The sequence below is a fragment of the Anopheles moucheti genome, chromosome 3 (genome assembly GCF_943734755.1).
Source record: "Anopheles moucheti chromosome 3, idAnoMoucSN_F20_07, whole genome shotgun sequence".
NCBI lineage: Eukaryota > Metazoa > Arthropoda > Insecta > Diptera > Culicidae > Anopheles > Anopheles moucheti.
The window spans coordinates 92,203,974-92,228,292 of record NC_069141.1 but is presented as its reverse complement, the minus strand read 5'-3'; the positions used below and the strand labels follow the sequence as shown (position 1 = coordinate 92,228,292).

General features: G+C 41.5%; 1 protein-coding gene across 2 annotated transcripts; it reads right to left on the bottom strand.

The window, feature by feature from the left end:
* Positions 1-730: 730 nt before the first annotated feature.
* LOC128304297 (kinesin-like protein KIF13B) lies at positions 731-23,761 on the bottom strand. Of its 2 annotated transcripts, XM_053041460.1 has the most exons (14): positions 23,703-23,761; positions 23,152-23,239; positions 13,070-13,502; positions 9,072-12,489; positions 8,845-8,990; positions 7,610-7,660; positions 6,689-6,776; positions 6,526-6,612; positions 6,149-6,211; positions 5,372-5,869; positions 4,881-5,294; positions 4,444-4,580; positions 4,198-4,378; positions 731-4,121 (listed from the first exon to the last, which is right to left on the bottom strand). In XM_053041460.1, exons 1-14 carry the CDS (start codon positions 23,752-23,754, stop codon positions 4,042-4,044), a joined length of 5,736 nt encoding a protein of 1,911 aa, XP_052897420.1. In that variant the 5' UTR covers positions 23,755-23,761; the 3' UTR covers positions 731-4,041. The 2 variants fall into 2 exon arrangements, with proteins under 2 accessions (XP_052897420.1, XP_052897421.1); XM_053041461.1 differs by lacking the exons at positions 6,149-6,211; positions 7,610-7,660.
* Positions 23,762-24,319: the final 558 nt, after the last annotated feature.

The window sequence follows — 24,319 nt, the reverse complement described above, 5'->3', positions numbered from 1 at the left end:
ACAACGCATATTATTATTACTAGTCTAGAAAAATAGATTTGTGGATTTCATATTTTGTTATCATCACTTATCTTCTGCCACTTTCTTCACCATGCTAAACACTTATTTATGTATTTTTGTGTTGTGTGTGTGCTATTCTATCCTAAGATTCTCATATATTTTCCCACATTGCCTTTCTTTAATGGTATTATTTTACTCGCCTTTGGTAAAGAATAATAATTTGTATATATTTTTGCTCTTTATTCGCCATGGCCAGGGCGGGAGGGTATGAGTGACGGAATAGGATTTTATTCGATAAACACGCGTCCTCACTCTTCCTATAGACTCAGCAAACAGCAATTTCTTTCCTTTTGCGTTCAATATGGGGCGCGGGATGAATGTGTCGACCCAGTTCACTTTTTGACCAACTTTTATCAATTAGCATTGTTCAGCCTCCATCATTGCAACAGCACGACAACTTTTCCAGGTCAGAAAGCGCTCTTCAGTAGTCATCATTCATACTATACACATCTTTATTTATTACACCGGTTATTTTGACATTCATGGATTCCCTGCTACCCAACAGTTTGAAACTGTTTGAACAGTTTGAATTATCAGAAACGTAGATCGTGGAAAAATTGGGGGAGTAGGGAATACTAGGGTAGTATAGAGGAGAATAAGAGAAAAAGATCTGCTTCTATCGCTGGGTACCATTTGCCTTTTAATGTTAGTAACAATGATTGTGAATGAATTACGATCATAGGCGGCTTTCGCTTGTTTATTTAACATTGGATACACATCGTCATAGCAATAGCCTTTACACCAATCGAACGATGTACAGCCGGGGAGTGTGGAAATCTTATGTTAGTATAAGAGGGCAAAGAGAGTATGCACACGCAAAAACATAACATAGGCAGGCATTAAAAATAAATATACACAAACGGTGCATCGGCGGCAGCAGCATCTGCCTGTTAAATAGTATGAAACTGTTTTCTGCTCTTCTTCACCGCGCAGCTTGTCCTTTATATACATGTAATCAAGTCTCTTCCTTATAGTAACTAAATAAAGCGTCCCTCAAATCGTTGTTCTTATGAGGGAAAATAAAACGAAACCTAAGCTTATAATCACACAAATCTATGCTGTGACAAAACACATTCTCTTCACTAACATTGAGCGTAACAGAATAACAATAAGAACTTATACATACAGGATGCCCCTGCCACAATCCGGTGAACGTACAATCATACGGCGAGCGAAGTGTTTTATAACATGTGTGTTATGATAGTTGAAACAATTTGAACAAATGTATACTACACGGAACCTTATTTTTGCGCTATGGTGGCATCCTAAGCACAAAAATCAAGCCATTTTGAGCAAACGATAACACAAAATTTGTCTCCTAACTTAAACAACTAAATCACAATTCCCTTCTGTCTAGTTACAAGTTAAAATCATCACCATCACGTGAAAGCTTCTACTCATTTCTACTCTGACCATTTCTTCGACAGGATACGCGTTTACTATCGCGTCCTAAAGCACGATTACTATCTGCTCAAATATTGCTGTTTTTTTCCGATTTGAGTCTTGCTGTGTGTTGCATTTAAGCATAAACTGCATTGCTGTGTAAAGTGGAAGATTGCATAAATTATATGCCCACAACGCAAAAGAAATCTTATTCAAACGTTCCCATCACACGCGTTGTGTCACGTTTTTGCTTTTCGCTGCATTCTGAGTGAGCAACGATACTAAAGCACTATACAAAAACTGTATTACCGCATTGCTAAACTGTTGTTGCTGTTTGCCAATTGTCTACATCATGCTACACAGGCCAGGAGGGACAAAAGTTGCCGATCAGGACATAATCCATTATTGCGTTTCTACGATTATACGATTCTATCTATCCAACACTATCTTCCGTTTGCTTATTGATGCTATTACTGTGCAGCACAGCATTTTCTCCAGCAGTAAAATTCACTGGTGTTCAATTTTGCATTTTTATCTAGATCTAAAATCCACTACAGACGTAATTGCCGTCTACTATCAGTGGTTGATAGCTTATCGTATAGGAATCGAATTGTGCTTGAAGGAATCACAGTACTGGTTTACTCGTTCTCAATCGTCTCTATCTGTGTTGCTCTCAAACTCAACTTGCTAATTTCGATATGCTTCTGGGCATGCTTCAGACCGCTTCTTGCTGGAAAGCTTCCTACAGCCACTGGCAAATAAAATGTAGAGCAATGTTTTCCATATACATAGGCAACTAGCACGTGCATGTTGGCTTTTTTGCACAGACCACTGGTTCTAATTCTCTCCACTGTTTCGATGCTTTTGGTTGAGCTAAGCACTTCATTAGTGGTACCTTAGCTACCAAAGCTATCATTTTTCGATGCCGTCATGCTCAATACCATTTGGTGACATAGTACCCAGTACTGTTCCTTCTTCAAGCAAACCTCGTTTTTTCTACGGTGCAGACATGAGTGACCTGAGACTAACAGTGCTTATCTAATGCCGACGGAAAGGACGCGCTGTTACCGCATGTGACACATGCACAACTTCAACCTTTTGTCAAAATTCGAAACGGAATGCTAACTGCCAACGGATGGAGCACCTCACTCTCACCCAATCATACCAGCCTGTGCGTTACCTTCTCTAGAACCGTTAGAAGTGACTATAATAGCATTCGGTTGGACGAATTGCTGCTACTTCCTCTAGTGCCCTATATTAGTATGTTCACGGGCGGCTTTCCTATCACCGCGGACACGCTGCAACGGAAGGAATCTTGATTTTATTGCAATGGAATGGATGGTTTCACACAAACGGAATCAATCACTTTCGTCCACTTACGGACAGAATTTCTAGGACCCACTAACGTTTCGTTTCAATTTTAGCTCACCAAAAACGCTCACCACCGCTCCTTCTTTCTACGACTTCGGCTTTTGCTTTTATGGTTTAGTTATTTTCTTCCTTCTAACTTAAATAAAAAATATGCTACATTCAGAAGATCGTTTTCTTTGCAATCGTTTCTATTATCTACCTATAGCTTCACACATTGAACGGACGAAAAACGTGTAGATTGTGTGTTAATGTTTTCTATCGAAAGCGGGATGGAATCGGGTTCAAGCAGTTCAAAATGCCTACCGCCAGGCTAAAAATGTACGTTTTCAATTAATCGAACAATCAAATGCTTCAGTAGGTTGCGTTTGTTCATGGCAGGTCATTTGTTATTCGGGTTTGTTTACTGTTGGCTGAAACTATGTGATCACACCAAAGTGCAACTAACATACAGGATGCAATCATGCATGGAATGTGTGAGAAACGAACACATGAGATATGTTCGATACCTCCACAACCAGATAGGGTTCCTTTATCTCGTGACGTGATTATGTATAAAATATAAATCTTCCCGCTTTTTAACAATCCTGTCAGTTCGTGCATCCTTGATAATGCTATGATTCTTGTGTTAGTCAGGATGACAAAGATAGCATCATGTATTACAAGCCACACTTTTCTTGTACCGTCATCAATTTGGGATGATGAGAATATATCATTCACTATCTAGAGGTGCTGTAGAGCATTAGCTGCTGAGCTATTTATGCGTTTGCCTAAAGTTCCTCTATCGGTCATTGCTTCTCCTGTCGCTTCTCTAGCAAAGCGAGCTTCTAGTTTACGTCAATATATAGGAAAAAAGCATACCTTCAAAATTTGAAGCAAGCTTCCTGATAGAAGGGATGGATTTTGTAGCATCGGACTTTAAAAAAAAAACAACACTTTCAATCATCGGCCTTTTCTCTGAAGTCTCTCGTTTCTTAAGGTTTCACGTACTCTTGTCTTTCGAGCTAGGCCATGCATATGAAGATTGCAGAAATTTCAGTACTGACTCTGTCATCGCAGTTTGCTTTTCATGTCATTCGTTCGGTATGCTATGCATGGACTATCGAGATGTCTCCTTTACTTACCGCGGCTAAAGGTTGCAACGGATGCAGACTTGGGGACAAATCGTTTTCGGCCCGCAAAAGGCCTCGATAAACACTGTGCGCTGCTGAGGCCACGATTAAACGCGTATCATTTGCGTGGGCCATTAGTTGCCATTCCAGCACCACCCGTCAATGGCCTCTGTCCACCTTTGCCACTAGCTAGGTCAGCTAAAAGAGTAACATATATCACCATATATAACATAACGTATAATCTGGCACATAAGATTAACTACTACCAACAAACCTTTCATCTTCTCCGCTTTTTTCAGTTCACGTATTGCACGGCCACGCTTGTCGAGAATCAATTTGTCAACACGCACAAAAATTCCGTGCTTTGGACGGCATTCAAAATATTGGATCCCTTGCACGGTACCGTCGTTTTTGCCAGTCGGCGTGTCCAACTCTACTCCGATCCAAGTTCCTCCCTAAAAAAAGATGGAAAATCATTAATTACTAGTAACCTTCTAGTGCTAAATGGGGATGCTTTTACCTGGAAGTGAGTGGCACCGATGAAAGCTATTAAACCGCTGGTATTATAGGGTCTTATTAACACGGACTCGCCAACCGATACCCATTCGGGAAATATTTCCTGCTTTCCAGGCGTCGAGGAGAAATTGCTTTCCATAACTATAAAATAGACAAACAAAAACATCGCTTACAAAATTATCCAGTTTGATCCTTGTTCGACCGAGGGATAAGCACAATTAACTGACTACGTAACTGTGAGAAGGCATAAATAAAATGTCGGTTGACGTCTTCAGATTCAGCAGAAAGACAAAAATGCAATTATAAGCGCGTTAAGGTTACTAAAGAAAAAATAATAATTTTTCACACATGTACAAGTAAAATTATCTTCTACTAAAAGTATCATATGCTCTACACATACATATAAATCGAGTACTAACAATCGAGTTAAAATGCTCATACCATCTGAGGAGAATTTGGTGTTCGTTGAGCATTGATCACTTTCGTCAACCATTTGTGTCGATTCACTCATAGCCGTTGAATGTGCAGATTGAGTTTGCTCTGCGCAAATTCCTTCATCTTCTTCATTATGTTGATGTATATGCTGTTTCACATGATCGACAGATTCGACCGATTTGCTACCGTCAATCACTTCCAAAATGGCATCCTTAAGGAAGGGATTAACGCGCTTAGGCATATCGCTAAGTGGTCGTGTCGATGGATTGCTGTTATAGTTGTCCATGCTCGCCGCTATAAGTGTGTTCTCTGAAGCGGAGGTTGAGGTCGTAAGAGAGGTCAGAGATGCCTCCTCGTATTTGGCATTGGTGCTAGCAGAGCAGAAAATTTGATCCTGCATTTTGGACGGCGACATTGTATCTAATGGAATAACACAAATCGATTGTTTTAATTGGTTACATGTTTTTTTAAACGCACCTCGAATTTTCCACACTGACCTGGTGTTTCTCCGGCGCTTAGTGACCGGATGGAGTATGTGTCATCGTTGGTGAGGTTAGTGCACGAGACGGCTTGAGAACCGTAGCCGCTCGAAGTTGATGAACTCATACTAGGCGTCATTGTTTGATATTTTGACCCATGGCCACCAGCACTACCGCCCGATACCGGCGCCGATGAGATTCCACCCATGGACGCCGATTCCACCTTCGTCTTACCAGCGAATTTTCCACCAGTCACTCCGATCGAATTCATCCCTTCACCAGCGGTCGACTGGCTACGCTTATCGATATCAATAAACGATTCGACTGTGTAGGATGATTTCATCTTCGATAGTGACGGCTTGTTGCCCATTGGCTGATCGTAGAAATCGTTGTAATCAGCATACTCCGGTTCACTAAACCGATCCTCTCCTTCTTCCTCGTAGCATATCTGTTTGATCAACGGTTCTTCGTGCAACGTCGTCATCCTTTGGGCTAACTTGCTTGCGGCTGGCGATGCTAAAAGTTCGAATAAAACAATGTGATGCAAAATTAACACAAGTTGTGCAATGTTTTCTACAAAGGTGTTATTAATGTTACAAAAATAAACAGATAAAAGATAAATGGTGCTCAAACACAACATGTGAAAAAATAAACAAGTTTCCAAAATTTAAATCCCCAAATGAAATATATAAGTAAACCCATTTTTAAAAAAAGAAACAATACAAACAGAACAAGTACGAACATTTGGAAATTAATCAGTAAAACGCATATGACAAGACAAGTTGGGCTACATACGTTTAGTTGGTTGAAGTCGCAAGGAATTCAGATTGATATTGAGATTGAGGAATGTGGGGCGAGCTGCATTCCATTAGTAAGAGCGTGTAGATTGTAGAGATATTAAGGGTCAGTATGTGAATACGAAAAAGGAATAAGTGTATTCTATTTGATTATTGGAAAGCCAAACACTTCAGTGCAATTTACTAGTATTTTCAAACTTCATTAAAGGACGTAATAAAGTTGCAAAACAACGCTGAAACAACTTTTAAAAGCAACTTTTCCATCGTTCATAAGTAAAATAGACACGATACACCAAACAAGCGGTAAGGTGATTTAAGTGTGACAAAGCCTAAACGGGACACATAGACTCCTATTGCAATCTTCTTCGCACGTACCTGCACCGTAACCCGAACAGGACGATTCTTCACCATTGTTGTTTTTCATCTTTTGTCTGTTGTTGGCTGTCTCACGCGTGCTTTGTGCTGTAGAATATAAAATAATTCCATCCGTATTAACAATTCATTTAAAGCGCGTCTTAACATCGGGAACAACGCCTACCATTGTTAAGACCCATTTTCAAATCAGCATACGATTCTGATCGTCCAATGTTCAACAACGACTCGAACGAAGCATCGAAGAATCTCATCTGCAATTAATTGGAAAGCAGTCATTAACAACCAAAGAACGTAATGTTGGTATACAATTGCGCATAGTAGCGAAAAGTTCGATACCATAAGCGTACATCTTTTGATATCTGAAAACAATATAGTTTCTACGCCGATAAATGAAAAGAAGAACAGTTGAGTAATATTATTTTTAACTTAATCACTACTACAACATATACATACAATACATCGTAGTTTTGATTGGAATGATTCCAACAAAAGCAACTATATCATCGATCAGACGGTAAACATTTTTTTTTTTTTCAAATATTCGTAGTTTCAAAAAATCCCGTGAATCACGAATAAAGGAATTCAGTTAATATACAATATAACGGATGAAAAATAAAATCATTCAGTACCAGGTAAACATCTATTATATTTAAATTAATGTTAAAGACTGTTAGGTAGGTTTGATAACCTAATTCATGGCGCTTTTTCAGAAGCAATATGACCATCATCATGTAACGATAGATAAGGAGTTTGTGATCACATTCATTTAATAAATTATAGCGTGTTCGTTTCTACTGTGAACACTAATGAGATGTGAAGGATTTTGGTTTGCTTGTTTATTTTTTTTGTTTTACAACGTTGCAAAACATTCTTTACGCGTTAAAACAGAAAATAAATTTCATACAATCACTAATAAAGCGCCATTAATTAAGGTAACGATCAAAATTAATACTAGACGAAACATAAAATGTGTGTGTTTTTTAAAGAAACAGAAAACCAAAAATGGAAATTAATTGCTAGCTAAATACACATCCATAGACACACTCTAAAAACACGATTTTTCGTCTAGCGAGCGTCTACTTACTGTCCTCGAGGTGGTGAGACTCGTACTTAGCTCCCTGGCATCTCTAACCGCCTTTTAGGTTTTAATATTAAGAAATCACGCATTTTTTCGTATCACCAAAAAGGGTCAAATAACCTCGCACGATCGTGAAAAACGATGGGGTCATTTATCGATGAGCGAAATTTACAAAATACAGCATATTTTAATTTTTAAGGATGAAAGTTTTTATGTGTGAGAGTGGAATATCAAAAAAAGTAAAATTTTGAAATGCATTTGCGCGTGCACAATGAGATTTGTTATCGTTTGATTGGGATACGTTTAATTTAATCAAAGCATTGTAACGGATATGAAACACGCAGGATAGGGTATGTATTTAAAACACAGTGTAATTTAACGATGGGAAGGGCAAAGCACACATTGATAAGGCACAGATAAACGTATTTTTGCAGAAGACAGAATTAGAGATAGAGAGAAGAGAGAAGAGAAAAAGAGACAAAAACAATTGTTAGATGAAATTTACAGTTCAGACGCTATGAACGAAACCAGATTAACGGAGGTAGGTGTGGCAAATCGGGTGGAAGGAGAAAAATTAACACGGGGTAAGCGTTCAATTGGAATTTAATGTAGCACACGAGCAGTAGCAATAGCAAAAGGAAACGAACAGGGACCACTTGGAACAGATTACGCAAAATGACTTATACCGATTATATAATTGGAGCAAGGTAAAAAAAGAGCAAAAAAGTTGTATTATGCCCAAAACAAGACGCGTACTATAATAAGAAACAAAACAACAAACAAAAACAAATTTGCCAGATCAAATTGCATGAATGCGACATGTGTAGCAACACATGGATTTAAGTGATGACACAAAAAGGTGATTGATTGTTTTTCAATGAAAATGCCGCCCTGAGCAGTGCACATAGAAATAGCTGACATTGTATATATTGTAGTATACACAATATTTACATATTGTATTTTCCACAATTGCAACGACCGACCGCGATACCATAGAACCCAGAGACCGGAGAAAACGGTTGCCAGAGAGAGTCCACCCAGGCCTTAAGTGTACTTCAAAACGCTCCATTTCCATCACTCACAGCTAACTTCAAAGCTTCTAGTATACTAATCAATAAGAGCGTAAGTTTAGCCTCGCGTTCGTACAACAAAACATACAAATGAAAGCACCATCCGAGCGTAGGACATGGAAGACAGAGGAGCTTGGTAATATGGTTGTAGACTTGACAAATGTATCGTACCTGGGAGAAATTTGGCACGCTGGCCGTCTTGCGCATAGAAAGTGCCGGTCCGCGCACCTGTTCCAGCTCTTTTACGGCCACACTCTGCCTTAGACGATCCAGCGTCAAAATACTCTCCACAGCTGATACTCCTTTGGTATATTTTTCTACAAATACAATCGTACCAAAATAAGTAAAATATTTATCAATTTTCATTCTTTTCAAAGGTATATATTGATTCCACTTACCGATATATGTTTCGCCATCACTTGCCGAACAATCATCACCGGTGGCGGCTATTTGTGCCAACGACTCGCGATCCTCTAGCTCTTCCGAGGCCTTTGGAATGTTCGAAACAACTTCGTATGTAACGCCTGATTGTAAGGACAGCGACTCTGCGCGGCCTATGCGTAGTTTCTTTAACCGATCCGTAAAGCTCTGCCGCTTGTAAATGTTTAGTGCTAGCCGCTTGCGAAGTACCAAATCCATTGGAGCCGGATGTGAAAGTCGCACGGTCGTTTTCAGAATCAGGTAAACGCGCTCATTTGCTTCTGTGATACGGTTAAGGGACGCACAGTCATGAATGGAAGAATCCCAACTACAAATTGCGCAAATATCTTTATCCAAGTGCTGGATTATCTGCAAATTGTAGAACTTATTGCCATGCTCTTTTGGCAAAATCGAATTCAAACCAGCCATCGGGACCTCATCGTTCGACAGACCCTGCGTCGACAGATCGTCAGCATTGAGATCAAGAAACAGAACAGGAACATGCGGTTCCATGCCGAGTGGTGGATCCCAAGAGGCGGGTGCACCAGGAATACCGGAACCAGGTGCCGGCACTAAAACCGCATTACGCTCCTCCGTTAGTGAAACCCATTGGTTCACCAAACTCTGCTCGCGTTCCTTTTCTTGTTCTGTCTTATCATCTTTGTTAATCAATCGCTGTATTTGTTGATCAAGGTATTGCCGTCGGCGTCCAAGTGCTTCACTCCATTTGTCCCGCAGTACCGTCAGATCTTCTTCTTGATACGAGTCCATAGGTTTCTGCAGTTTGGAGCGAACAGTTACACATCCCATGGATACATTGATGATCGATTGACAGATGATAGGTAAAGTGCCAGAGTTTTGCACTGGCTTTACTCGCACCATAACGCGACGTTGGAACCCTTGGCGTAGTTGGTACACTCCACCTGTTAGCATGTCGCGTGCGCATTGAACCTCGACAGGAGCCCAATCACCATTATCGTTCAGCTCATGGATCTCAACCCACAGTTCGATCTTGCGTGATAACTCTGCCCAACGATCAGCCAGGGAACGTGCCTTTGCCTGTTGTTGTTCTACCTCCCAATCTTTCATGCGTGAGAATCCCACAGATCGATGGCCCCACACCTCAATTGAAAGGGCACCATCCGTGCAATGTTCCATGAACTCTTCGTTCATCGTCACCACGTAGTCCGCTTCGTGGTCAAACTTGAAAGTTATGTTTTGGTTGTGACCAGCGACTTCTTGATTGGTCGCCGGCACCACCGCTACCTCGTGATTCCAGAAAGAATACTGACAGAACACAAAATTGGACAGGTAGAGCGGCAGTCCGGACGCTTGCTTGATGCTAATTCTACAGCTGATCTGATTGCTATTGGTGGGCAGCGGTGGTGAGAGCGCATCGGGCGAGTCCTCATCGTCCTCATGACTGTCTGCGGAACTCTCAGATGCTGACTCACACATACGATCTTGTGGGAAGGTACCAGCCACACGGCTAATCTCCACCTGTAACCGCCCAGCCACTTCACCTTGCTGACTAATAATCGGTGTGTGATACTCCAACTTCACATCGTGAAACAATACCTCCAGAAAGATGTTTGCTACACCGATCAGGTTATGATTTTCTTGTGACTCGTAAAACGGATCCGACTTAGCTTTGGCCTCTTCCATAGCTGCCAGATGACGCTCCTTGTAGTCTTGGTACATGTCGCGCATATCTATGAGCTTGTTCTCCAGTTTTTCCATACTCCATATCTGACTGCCTGAGTTCATGCGTCGCACCAAGATGGCAGGCTCGCTTACGAAGGCGCCTCGCTTTCTATTCGGACTGAGATTGGCCGGAGGTATCTGCAGCGTCACACTGAATTTTGTTTGCTTGTCCATCTCTTCTGCCAGCACGTTTGCTTCCTGTACGAGTGCATTTGCTCGTACGATGTCTGTCTTGAGCTGACCGAGAGATCGTTTAAACATCTCGTCCCTCTCCTGTGCCCACTTTTCAACGCGTAGTTGGCCCGTCGGTGTGTTTGGAGGGAGTTTTCCCAGCCGGAATGGATCGTACGGAGCATACGGTGCATACGGTGTTGTCGGTGACAGGATGTTTCGCAACTGCTGAAATTGCTTCTCATACTCTTGCCGTTGCTTTTCGAGTGCCACCTGCTTATCTTCTTCGTGTTGCTTCTCTAATCGCGAGATGGCCGCCTGAATCGGGTTGTTGCTTAACTCATTTTGCATCAACTCTTCCTGTGCGTAATAATAATCAAGATGCTGCGCCGGTGTCTGTGGTTCCGAAGTTCCTAAAGTCGCATTGTTGGCAGCTGATTTCGGACAATTTACGCGAAAAAAGTGATGATTTCCCCACAGGATACGATCACCATGATGAAGCGCTGTCTTTCCATTCATGACAGAGCCATTCACGCAGCAACGAGCATTCTCGATGGGTTCCATATACAGCTCACCATCCTCGATTGTAATAAGACAGTGTTCTGGCTGAATGCCGAGACCAAGTAGCTGAATGTCGGGCTGTTTACTACCGCTACTGCTTCGACCACCGATCAGTGTTTCCTCCTTCAAGTAATACACCAGGAGCTCATTCAGTGACGGATCTGCATTCAGGTTGACTAGATAGTATTTATTCTTTTCCACCTTGATACCACTGTCCTGCACACTGATACCCATCTTCTCCAGCGCCTGCTGACGTTCGCTTTGGATTTGTTCGGTCTTCTCCAACTTTTCTTCCCACGTTTGAGAGATCTGCTTCATCAGGTTCTCGCTTTCCGCAAGTTTATCGTGGATGTCGACGCGCTTCATGTCACCAAAGTTGTTACCAGTCGCATGCTTTAACATTTCACGCAGCGTTTCGACTTCCTTGCGCAATTCACGGATGATACGTGCATTCGGGTCTTCATTCACAACTGCATGATTAACAATTCGTTTAGCCCGATCGGCATACCTAAGCGTAGACAGCGTCTCCTCGTAGTTATCTGCTGCTGGTGACAATGTTGCCAACATTACCGTCTTCGAGTTACCACCAAGATTGTCCTTTAGTAGCCACGTCAACACTGAGTCACGGTACGGCACAAACTTATCTTTGTTCTTGCCACCTCCTGTACTATCAGCCAGTTTCGATATCACCAAGCCGAGTGTGGTAAGGCTTTTGTTGATATTTGAGCCCTCTTTGAGCCGGTCTCCAACGGCACCGGTTTTCACTGCACGCTCACTACCGGCCAAATCGACCAGCGAAACACGTGATACCTTTTCTCCCGTGACCCCGGATAGTGTGTCGATTAGTGTCTGTGTCAGCACGACTGTGAAGACTGCGTGCGAGCGGGACGATTCTGAATTCATATTCGTTGCGGCGACCGTACGCGATTTGTTTCCTTCTGCCATCAGGTTATCAATATCCTAAAACAAACAGAAAAACATATTATATGCTGCATAGTACCAAAACAAATGAGTTTTACGCATTCTACACTTCCTTAGTAGCCTTGATCAATGTGTCAAATCGATGAATCACGGTTCGGCGAACAAGCAGACCCTCCCAAGGGCAACATCAATTATGCTGCAGGTCGGGTCAAATAATTGAGTGGCAATAGCTTTGGATAAAACATGAACACTTGTAGATAACGACACAACTAATTGACATGGATGGGTTTGGCATGCAAACAAAATTATTCCCAGTTTACCCACGTCAAACGAGTTGTGTATTCAATACCGTTACTTATCTATCTAAAAAGCCAAACCTCTATACTAAACTGACACAAAACCTTCCCAAGAGGTCATGAGAACAACAAAATAAAGCTTCTACAAGTATGTCGTACTACACATGAGAACTTGGATTTTATACTTAATATTAGCTATATTTTTGTCTATACTACAATTTGGACTAAACGTACAATAATCTAAAAGTACCAAGCGTCTCTTTATGTAACCTATGTAAGCGAGTGTAATTGTTTTTAGATATTTTTCGGAGACTCGTGCTTACCAGAAATGATGTGACTGCCAGCTGGGATAATCCATCGACATACGGACCAAGCACGTTATGCTCACGCACCTTTAGCGACTGTTTAGCTGTCTTCGGATCGAGCAGGTCGTGCACCTTTTCATTGTAGATCTCCATGTATGACACTTCTACCTTATAGTTTAGCTCGTCCGTCTGTTTGGCAGCGATGGATGCAAACAACTCGTCGCACAGGCGCGGTATGATGCCTTTGCTTTCTTGGTTACCCATCATCGTGTACGACTTGCCCGATCCAGTCTGACCGTACGCAAAGATGCAAGCATTATAGCCCTGAAATGCATTTTCCAGAATGTCGCGACCGATGTTGTTGAAGACCAGCTCCTGTGACGCAAAGTTGTTTGCATTTGCATCGGTCGAATAGAAACAGTGATCGAAAGCGAATATCTTCGGTGGTTTCCTGTAACGAAATAGAGTACAAGCATTGTCGTAGTGCAGAAAATAGACTTGTTTAGTAAGATAATTAATCAAAAACCCAAAACAATCACGGTAATATTACCGGAGCCGTTAGTGTTGAAAGCAATGGATACTTCTGGATTTGGTATGATATCGTCAAACCGTCAGTAGCAGCGATTTCAAAATTTGCAAACGCAACACAGATTATCGCTAACAAGAATGTACTACATGCTTAAGTGCTGAAGATGCTTCCAGTTCCATGAGCTGTTGAGGATTACCTTTTGCGAATGAATTGCCTTTGGTGCACATTGCTCATACAACTGTTTCCATCCCTCTAGTGTGTGCCAGATAACACCAGCGAGCCAGTAATCACACACGATTAAGTTCATGTAAGAACTAGCTCGCAAAAAAATCAGGGAATCATAATTGGGATGAAAAATTTTTATTTCAATGGATACTTCAATTAAATTTTCGCACAGCTTCGGAAATGGTTTCCACGTTCTCCATTGTTATGAGGTTTCTGCTTTTGCTTTACATACCTCAACATTTTGTCTAATTAAAATATAAGTCCCCACCATTCTGGGGAAATATTCTGTCCAAACAAGAGAAGTCCCAATCCACTTTCCTCTTCATATATGAGGTCTTTTCACTTTTGAAGGTAACGGTGCCTTCTTTATGTGCCGAGAGGAATTCAAAACTGCAGTTTGTTAAATGCTTGAGGGGACCATCATTTTTTGCACCACCGATTAGCTATTTCCCAATTGCGTGGCCTCGACATGGTAGAGAAGCACTAAAGTACCATCATCAAATCTTCGCCCAAAACGAGAGCCTATGTAATGAAAAACGCATGCCGCTTCGGTGGAGGAGCAATGGAGCAAGAGAGAGGATGATGGTGGCCGTCCCTGGAGAGTGTAACTTTTCCGAGCGTTCCATTTGTTGCTGCTTGTGTGTGTTGCGCCAATTGCGCCAGTAATTTTTCTTTACAGCAGGGTTTTGCTTCTTCGGAGCTACCGACACCACCCAAAGGCCACTTACTATTTTTTCCATTTTTATTCATGCGTTGGTTGCCTCCACGTGGTGAAGGATGGTTGTGGTTTCTGTGAGGAAGACGGTTGGCAATCGCATAAAGCCCGTAACAACAAAAAAAAAATCAAATACACACAAACACACACCAAGGTAGAAGAAAACAAATCGGGCACCATATTTCTGCTTCATTCGTTGTGGGCGCGCGCGTGGCATAGCTTAGGCACCTTCGTTTCATACTTTGAACCAACTTCGTCGTTTCATTTTGTTGAACGGTGCTTTCGAGAGTTCGAGAGTTTCCTTCCAAGGTGTTTCGTTCAATCTGCTGAACTAGAAACAAAAAAGATCTCACCTTCGGTAAGACACACATCCGCACACATGCGCGTTTCGGAAAATATTTCTCTTTTCCTTCTTTTGGCTTTTCCAATCGCTCCATGAACCGAACAAAGTAACGCTTATTAACAAGCCGCTGTCTATTTGAGGATCAACTGTGAATTTACGCCGCCTTTTCTATTCTCTTATATCTATTTCTCGTCAATTCATGTAATCGCGCTTGATGCATCTGCTTGACTTCCATGAACAAGGGGAGTATTAAATATAACATTCAACCCGGTGCTACTACGAAAGGAACACTGGTAGTGAGCCATTTCTTCGTCGTGTTTGCGGATCATTCGATTGGGACACATGGTTTGTCTCTAGGGAGAAGAAAACCAAACCCGCTGCTGTATGCAGAGTACGATATTTCAATCCTCACGTAATCTTGTCACGGATGTCTGATGAAGTCTAATGACTCTGGTGAACTAGTATCTGGCGTGTAACCTGTGCACTATTATCAAACGATTATCATCCATTCGATTCGATTTGTCACATAACAGCATATTACCGATGTCTGCTACATCAGTAGTGTATTGCGTAGAAGAGCAACTTTTTTTTTAGCAAACAAGATAGCGTGTAAAAAAATAAGTCCGATGGGAAAATTAGGCCATTACGCCTGGCTTCGGTCCGTTGTTGTTTTACAACTGTGTTAAAATCTAAAAATTTACATCGAACAAACCATCACCATCACTATCGCCGTTGTTAGGAAAGTTGGGCTTTCACGCGGCCAAAAAGACACGGTGCAATTCCATGATAAATTACTTATCTTTACGACGATAAAGTTGTTACCGTGCAGCATGGGGTATCATATGAATGGCCCCTGTTCGTCGGTTGGCCCATTTTGCGACCCTCAAAAAAGCGTAATTAATGCAGTTACGCGCCAAAGAGCTCCACCTTCATGTGTAGAGGTCGTACATTTGGAGTTTGATACGATCTTACTTGTCTTGACATTCTCTCTAAACCTTCGCTTTGTATTGTACTTTTAGCAATTGAAGCAAAAGTGACAACCAACAAACAGCCCGACATTATTAAGTGGCACTCACAAATGTAGTACACACCGAACATCCGAATACAGCTAATCAACATAGTTTACAAAAGATTAATAATTGAATTGTTTGGTTAATCACAACGATCTCAAACGAAATATTAAGCGACTTTTCAGGTTCTCATCAATTGAGTATCTTTTCATATAAAAACGATTACAATCTGAACGAATGGAAGACACCAAGCAAACCTTTTTACACCGAGATTCTATCAAGGTGTGATTAGAAGTTCCCAAAGGGAGCTTACCGGGTATAATTATTCGTTGCCGTTTATCGACGGAAAAAGCTCCCGCTACAGCTACCGCCTTTTTTCTTTTGCTGTGCCATCATAATGGGAATTTATGAGACAAACTAATTAAAAATATTAGCCTGCACCAGGTGGCAACAGTGGGCACGCGGCTACGCGTAAATAAAGTCACACATTAGGAAATCCTTCCCGAACACGCTCGGCCGAGGAGAGTTAGTGCCACACCTGTGGTTCGAGGAAACTGTTAACCCGACCTCCAACATATCCTCCGCCCTGTTTGGACTCGTTGACTGACTAACAGGGAAATACTATTTCCGACTTCACTTATCTTCTCTTTCAATCCCCCTCCTTCTATACGAATGGATTGTCCTTTTATCCGTTGCCTGGAAATTAATTTTCCACTCATTCTAGGATTCAGCCGCTAGCACAGGGACGAAAACCCTCAACACACTTGGAATTGCGTGATGAAATGCCATAAAAGGAAGCTCATCATGCCTCTTCCTGTCTCGTACACCCCGTCATTCGGGGTTTTGATTTCCACCGTTTGCTATCCATGCGGATGTACAAATGTCGAAAAAAACCCGTCTAAAGCAGCAGCTATCATGTAAAACGATCTCTGCACAACCAGTGCAAAATCCACATCAAGCAATTTGGGTTTTTTGGTATTTCGCACACCATCATCATTATGAACGGTTTCGCGTGTTTTTTTGTAAAGAAAACAGAATATCCCATCTGTGATTGAATTAAGGCAGTATTGTGCGGGAAAGCGTACGAAAAACTTTTAAAGCTACTTCCTGCGAAAGAAAATCTCTTTCACCAAACTGCTCCACCTGTTGTACGTGGTTGTCCTGAATAAAATGCAAAGTATTTGCAGGCTTTTGCTTCCATAAACATTTTGCTAGACACGTTTGACAAGTTTAGCTTGATGTTAATTCAACAATGCTGTGTTTATCGTTTGCATATATTTGCTAGCAGTGCTTGAGATCTCTTCAATGGCAATAAGAGTGACTGGTAGTTTCCATGCTACCTCCATTTTCCAGTAAGATCCTTCGAAGGGATATGTATTGCACACGAAATGCGCAACCGTAGAATATATTTGTTAACTGTTATGCCTGTCATAGTTGCTCTCAAAGTTCTTTAAAAGGCAGGTTTAAAATAGCTGCCTGCAAATCATCTTATCATACTAACTCATCATACTAAGGTTACTTCAGATATCAGACACCACCAATGAAAGGCTCTCATTTCAATCTTTATCGATCGAACGATAAAATATTTTCATCTTATCATACTAACTCATCATACTAAGGTTATTTCAGATATCAGATACCACCAATGAAAGGCTCTCATTTCAATCTTTATCGATCGAACGATAAAATATTTTGTTGGCTGACATCAAATGTTCTTTACTGTCGCTTTCCTGTGATAATATTGCGAAAACGCAAAACTAGACTATAAAAGCTTCTTTCAAACCCTAAACAAAATATACCGTTACGAACAAAGATGCTAGATGATCTAACTTCGGAAAAAGACCTCTCTGTTACGTAATGAGCCAATACCCAAACGGAACTCCAAATAAACTGATAACTTCTTCTAACTAGCGGGCCACAGGCGCCGAACACCTTCGACAGGCATGCCATTGGGTATGAGAAAGTACAAGCTATGCTTTCCACCACCCAGCTTCTGTAGACGAAAACCAACTAACCTTCAGACGACGACTTCTGTCGCTGCGTTCATTTTTCCGGCGAATTGGATGTGGACCTGTTGAATGATTTTTTTTCACTAGCTGTGCACTAAAATTGCGATGATTACGAGCAAACACTATCCACGTTCGAATTGTTGGAGTCGTTTTTTGGATCCCTTGAATCATTAGGAATTCGATTACATTGCAGACTTTTTGAACAAACTTGGGCATTTACATGGTTTAACATAAAGCCATGAATATGTATTTTATTCTATTTTTTTTGGATGTTTTATCAGTTTGTGTACGTTTCTGCAAAGTAATCTCTTTAAGCTCGTAATATGTACAGTTCATGACCCTAAGAAGAATTAATTCTTATGAACAAAGAGATGTTCAAGTAGAATGTGTTTCTTTAAACTTCAGATATGATTCTTTATCCTATTGATAGTTATTATTCTGCATTTCTCTTCCACTTTTGACGCATTTATTTTTTCGATCTTGGTCTACTTCATTTGCATAAAATATGGTGCCCATGTAGTTGCTTCATTACCAACACTTATAAATAGTTCGAATCAAGTTGAACCTAATCTGTTGTTCACAGAAATTATTTTAAACTAAACTAACTAAATATATCCCGAAAGGCAACATAAAAAAAACCTTATTAAAAAGAGCCTCATCACAATACGCATAAATTTTTAATTCGTAATAAAAAATTAACACCACATTGCTATATGCTACGGGCGGAACTTAATGAAACATAAAACCGTTCTATTTAACACTATCGTGAAAGGGAGCGATAATGAAACTGGTTTACGGTTAGGTAGCGCTCTTATCGCAAATTGATAGCAATAAGCCCAGACTGGACAGGATGAAATGCAACGTTCAAGCAACTTGACGCTCACGTTTGCCGCGTGCGAGCAACTAGCCGTGTGGAACAACTGGCATTTTTCTTTTGAAATGTATGTTAGCGCACCGGCTGACCTGAACACGTCCATCTTGTGCCCGACCGCGATGTTGGTTGGCTACGACAGCAAAAGGCAAAACTGTTAACCACCAGGAGCTGCTGCCAGTTTGCTGTCCGACCCACGCCGTTTGGAGAGTTTAAACCCTCACATCTGCGGACGCGATATGGATGCGTCTACGATACCGAATGATACTTCAGAAAAATGTACACCAGTATACATTTCTGTGGTCGTGGGGTTTAAATGATAAGAAATTGGGCCATGTAAGGTACAACCGAACATACTTCACCTGGAAACCGTGAGCAAAACACACATGAAAAGCATCGATTTCTTTGTGGAATGGCTGATGCCTTTCGCTAACTGCAGCGCTTTGAATAGAGCAACTTCCGTGATTGCGATGGCGTGACCGATCGATTGAATTTTCCAAGACAAGCAACACACATTTTTCATTTTCTAATCAGACACTATGAGGTCGTCTCAACTTCATGTACTAACAAAATATAAAAAAATATGACTATAATCACGACAAAAACGGTGTAAAACCCTTTTTTGAAATTGGTTTGAAAATCTATCTTTACAGACACACGACAAAAAAAAAAGAGGAGCACTGCGTAATGTTTTATCGTTCCCTTGAAGATGGAATGGACACTTTCTTTATGGAAATAAGCAATAAGACCGTGACCTAAAGATATTCGCTCACTATCTTCATAAAGGAATTATATGGCAAACAGGAAAGCGTAAACCAACTCTTTCCGACGAATTTAATGACTCTAGGCTCCATTATGAAGAAGACAGGAGCAGCTCCTTCCTGTGAGGTGAAAGTAGCGAGTCTCCTGCCAGACGCTGATATTGGCAAATAAGCATTTGGCTAGCTTCTCTTCATACATACTCTCTGTTCCTATCGACGACAGCTCCAGACTTGATGGCATCGAATTATGTGTGCAAGCTATTCCCTTGCCTTCTGTTGGAAAGGATCTCGAAGAAAAAAGCGACAAAGGGAGGAAATCCCTTTGAAAACAACCTTCCATTCCCATATCATTATTTTGGAAGGAAGATGGTCACAGCGCATTTCTAAAAAAAAATAATGTAGTGTCCTATTTTTTGTAGAACTCCATCCTCCCAACCACCATCGTGCAGTGAATCTAAAAGTTAAGCAAAAAGAGTATAGCAGGCAAAATACTAGGCCCCAGCTAGGTTGGTGCAAAAGCACTACTGCTAACTCGGTACTGAAAATCGTCCGGAAAGCTGGCGCAAAATGCAATGCACTATGGCCTATGCCGCACTGTGAATTGCACCTTTTCTATCTTATATCTCATCCATAGCCAGAATAAAGCACGTGGTGTGTGGAGAACTGAAAAGATTAAATTTAACATTTCAGCTCTCCATGGGACCGTGGAGTTTCGTGGCTAAAATCACTTATTTCAAAATCCACAACACCATCACTGACGGTGATATTGAAGGGTTTGACCGAGTGACTGACGGGATTGTGCTAATTCTGTTGACTGTTTGACACCTCAACAACGCATGGAAGCAACACACCTTCTAATGTCAGGGCGAGAAATGAAGGTCTTAGCAAAAAGACCGTCAATTCCGTCACCGTAGAATAGATAAATTGATTCATAACAAAAATATTATGTAAATGATTTTCAAGCGTGTCTTATGTTGACCGTGCAAAGAAAACTTCTCCATATAGTGCTACTAACAGCGGTACACCCTCATGAAACCCACGGCTGAATTATTGATTGCAGGAAAAAGGAAGCGATTGTGCTTGACGTTGGAATACAATCACTGTGGAGTGTGCATAGTTAGATGTGGTGTTTCCAAACCTCCTGTCTTGGGATTGTACAATGGGTTGATCGAACAGAGCCATGTTTGACAAATGTTTCGCCTTCTTCTCCACCGGAGTATCCTTTTCACTCGGGGTAGTATAAAAAACCTTCCACACAACCACCGTGTAGTGATGCGAGTTAATAGTGGTGCTTGGTCATAATCCGCAAAAGGAACACACGGAAGGACACCTGCTTGTACAACGTTCTTCCACTCCATTTTACCTTGCCAACCTGCCACCAGCCCCGGTTCACTAGTCCACTTCGTTTGAAAGACTTACCGTCCATTTCCTGTGCAGATGGTAGTGGTGGTGCTCGTGGTAGTGATTGTGGCAGCACAACTCGAGCTTCTAGTAGTTATGCTACTGTACGAAAATAAATAATTGTTATTTTCAGCCCAAGGTGACAGCATCACCTGAGCCATACGGTTCCGTGCTAGTGCAAAAACTATCCGAATCCAGCGCCGTACCAGGTTGAGCAAGATGAACCAACGTCGCTTGCCATCCGAAGGTGGTGGATGAGCTTGCCGTTGGATCACTTCGAGCACTCCCTTGTCATCCTCGTCCTCCTCCTCTTGGCCGACCATTCTCTTCCGATACACCACCACACACTACTCCATCGTTGCCAACGCGTAAAAGTCACCAATAATCAAAAACGTCGAAGATGTGCTCGGTAAAAAAAATAGAAAATAGTGCGCGCAAAACTTAACCGCAAAGACGGCTCCGAGCCGTATGTCGTGAGGTGTACTGAATTCTATAGGTACAAACGACCCCTCGTATAACTCGACCACGGACCAGTGGGGCGAGTAGTTTTGGGGTCGATTTTCGATTTCGTATCAACCAGCCACACGCAATCGGAGCGATCGAAAAAAGGAAAGAGGCGCCTTTCAAGCACATTCAAGCGTGTGCTTAGCCGTTGTTGCCATTGATTCCGTTGCAACATTGCGATATGCGCGCGTGTGTGTGAGATGGTTTTATTTCTTGCACTAAGGCCAATGACAACATCGCGTTCGTCCTTCCATACCTGTCTGTCCCATTCACCTGGCCACCTGACAGCGACAAGCGAATATTGCTATCGCAAGGACACTTCTCCACCCACGCTAACGATGATATCCAAGCGGAAAACTCATAAACGTAGTGCAACAGCGTTTAAGAAAGCCTCTACAGACCCTTCGTTTCCGTTGCGGCGCAGGATGCGCAAGGCTTGAATGAAGAAAATCAATAGAGTAGGAAAAACAACTGCTACGACACAATCGCATAACCGTGCTCTCGAAAATAAGACATGCACTACTACTCCTTTTCCGCCTAGTCAGGAAGAAACTTTCATGTCGAGAATGAACACCTTTGCGACGAAAATTACTAGATCCATGATGTTGGATCGTAGTATTATGACGAAGAGCACGTTTATCAAAAGTACGGACAACTTCGGATTATTCTTTATTCAGCTTCCCGTCTATGGGAAGGTAGTTCAGTTTAAAAAAATACGAAATCATAATTATGAGAATGTTTAAAATAGACAATGATACATTGGTTTTCCTATTGACCCAAGAGAAAATATGACGTAGAGCGTGAGGTACGAAATGTAATGATCAATAGGGACGATCAGTTATGAGTAAACCCTGAATTAACTAACGATATTTACGGAAAATTCCATATGTTTTGTAGTGGTTACATTTTCAAAGCATTCGTATAACAAAAATTTAGCATATTAATTTTAGCACCCACAAATTTATCCTACCAGCATGAAAATTCTTCAATTAACTACATTAAATTTCAACACTAAACCAACAGACCAACAACCAACTTTTAAACAACGATTGGTCCACTATCGCAATCTTTGGATTTGTTAACTGAATAGCGAGTTATGCACACATGACTCATATGACTGCCAAATGACTCATATGACTTGCACTCTGCAGCCCGTTCATCAGCCTACGAGAAGATTATGCATAGTACAACATTTGATTTTGAAGCTAATAATGTGTGTACCAACTACCAACTACCACCCTCAATTGTCCTCGTATTCGTCTAGAAAGAACCATAGCAAAAGTCTATGTGCCACGAAGGCCGTTTATGTGCCATACTGCTCTGACAGTTGCAGGACCTGCTCCTACCACCTAGATTAACCTACCCCTAGCACAGTATTGCGTGAGTGTGATGAAATGAACGCAGAACATGTGCTTAAATAATTCTCTGTTTAGATTTCCGTTTGCGTTTCACAGTGATGTTTTTCCTTATTCTTTTAGTTGCCTCTAACGTAGCCTGCCAACCATTATAACAATTCACTTCAACCAAAACTAGAAAGCTCCAAACCCGGGCATGTTACACGCCTATTTGGATCGTTTGGTTTCGGAACATGTCGAGCTTTTCCACCACGAGACGGGAGGTTTGGTTTTGCGTTGTGTGAAACTTGCATATTTAATAGCGACCGCTGTCGAAGGCGATTTTGCTGTGCTGTATGTGTATCCATTTGTAATAAGAAGCGTCGTATCGGACTTACCTTTCCATCTTATCTAAGCTGGCAGGATATTTCAAAATCGTTTGATAGCCATCCATTTCAATGACGTTTTCTGTGGCGAGTTCAAGTTCTGCAAAAAAAAAAAATAGAAAGAGGAATTAGAGAACGGTGGATTTAGCCCAAGAATGGTAAAGTGAATGCTGCGTAACTTTTTGGGTTAGTAAATGGTTAACGGAGAAGACCGTTTTCCGGCTTCGATTCAACAAGACCAACGATCGGCACGTAAACGTTTTCCATGCATGATAATAGACTGTGTTCAATGCGTATGTGGGAGTCAGCCTATTCCAAAGCTGATTAATGAATTGGACGTCACGACTGATTTCTCTATTTGATTCCTTTGTTCCATTGCCTCTACGTTGGTAAACGTCGACGACTGCAGAGGATATGGTCTCATATGGTGTGATGATTGCATGCTATGAGTAATCCACTCGACCAAACAGCTGCACCATTTCATCAACATCCGTACCCGTACTGATTGACAACTTTTTCATTCTCTTTGCTACACTCCCGGATATCATGAGCATTCCCCTTACCTCGCCGATTAAACGGACGAACCCGCACAGCCACTTTGATTTTATCCGACATATTTGAACCCGGGTGATACAGCAGTTGCTGGTAGAGATGGATCACTTCTGGACGTAGCCTTAAAGCCCAACAGCGGTTGGGACCGAAGGGTTTAGCAATGAAGTTAGCGGGGATTTACCCAACGCAACCCACCGCAACCTGTGACAAACACACACACACTCACTCACTGCACAATTCAATAATATGAAACACTAAAACAGCTTGCTAAATCACCAATAGAGATAGTAAGACGACTAGATCAGCACAACATGACACAGCTTCACAACGTTATCAACCATCAATCAAGAACGCATACAAAAGCTTTTTTTGGCACCGATCTATTATTTCACACACGTTATCGTACAAATACACTGACAGCTACTGTTGCTTTCGTGACATGGAATCGTTGTTTTACATACATTTTCTTTATATTTCCATTTTGCACTAAACAATAAATAAAGCAATAGATGCATTGCTACATTCTACCCCGTTTTCAACTTCGGTTGTATTGTATCTCACTCTCTCTACAACTTACTATTTTTCTAGTATACTGTTTTCAGGCACATCTTGAGCTAGTAGTCCGCGA

Bases quoted from the DNA above. Each gene is read 5' to 3' on its own strand.
- LOC128304297 (XM_053041460.1), bottom strand. From the start codon at position 23,754: ATGTCGGATAAAATCAAAGTGGCTGTGCGGGTTCGTCCGTTTAATCGG. The intron at 13,503-23,151 runs GTAAGTCCGATA...ATTTCGTTACAG, and splicing joins AGCTTAGATAAGATGGAAAG to GAAACCACCGAAGATATTCG. The intron at 6,777-7,609 runs GTAAGTAGACGC...AATTAATTGCAG, and splicing joins GTCTCACCACCTCGAGGACA to ATGAGATTCTTCGATGCTTC.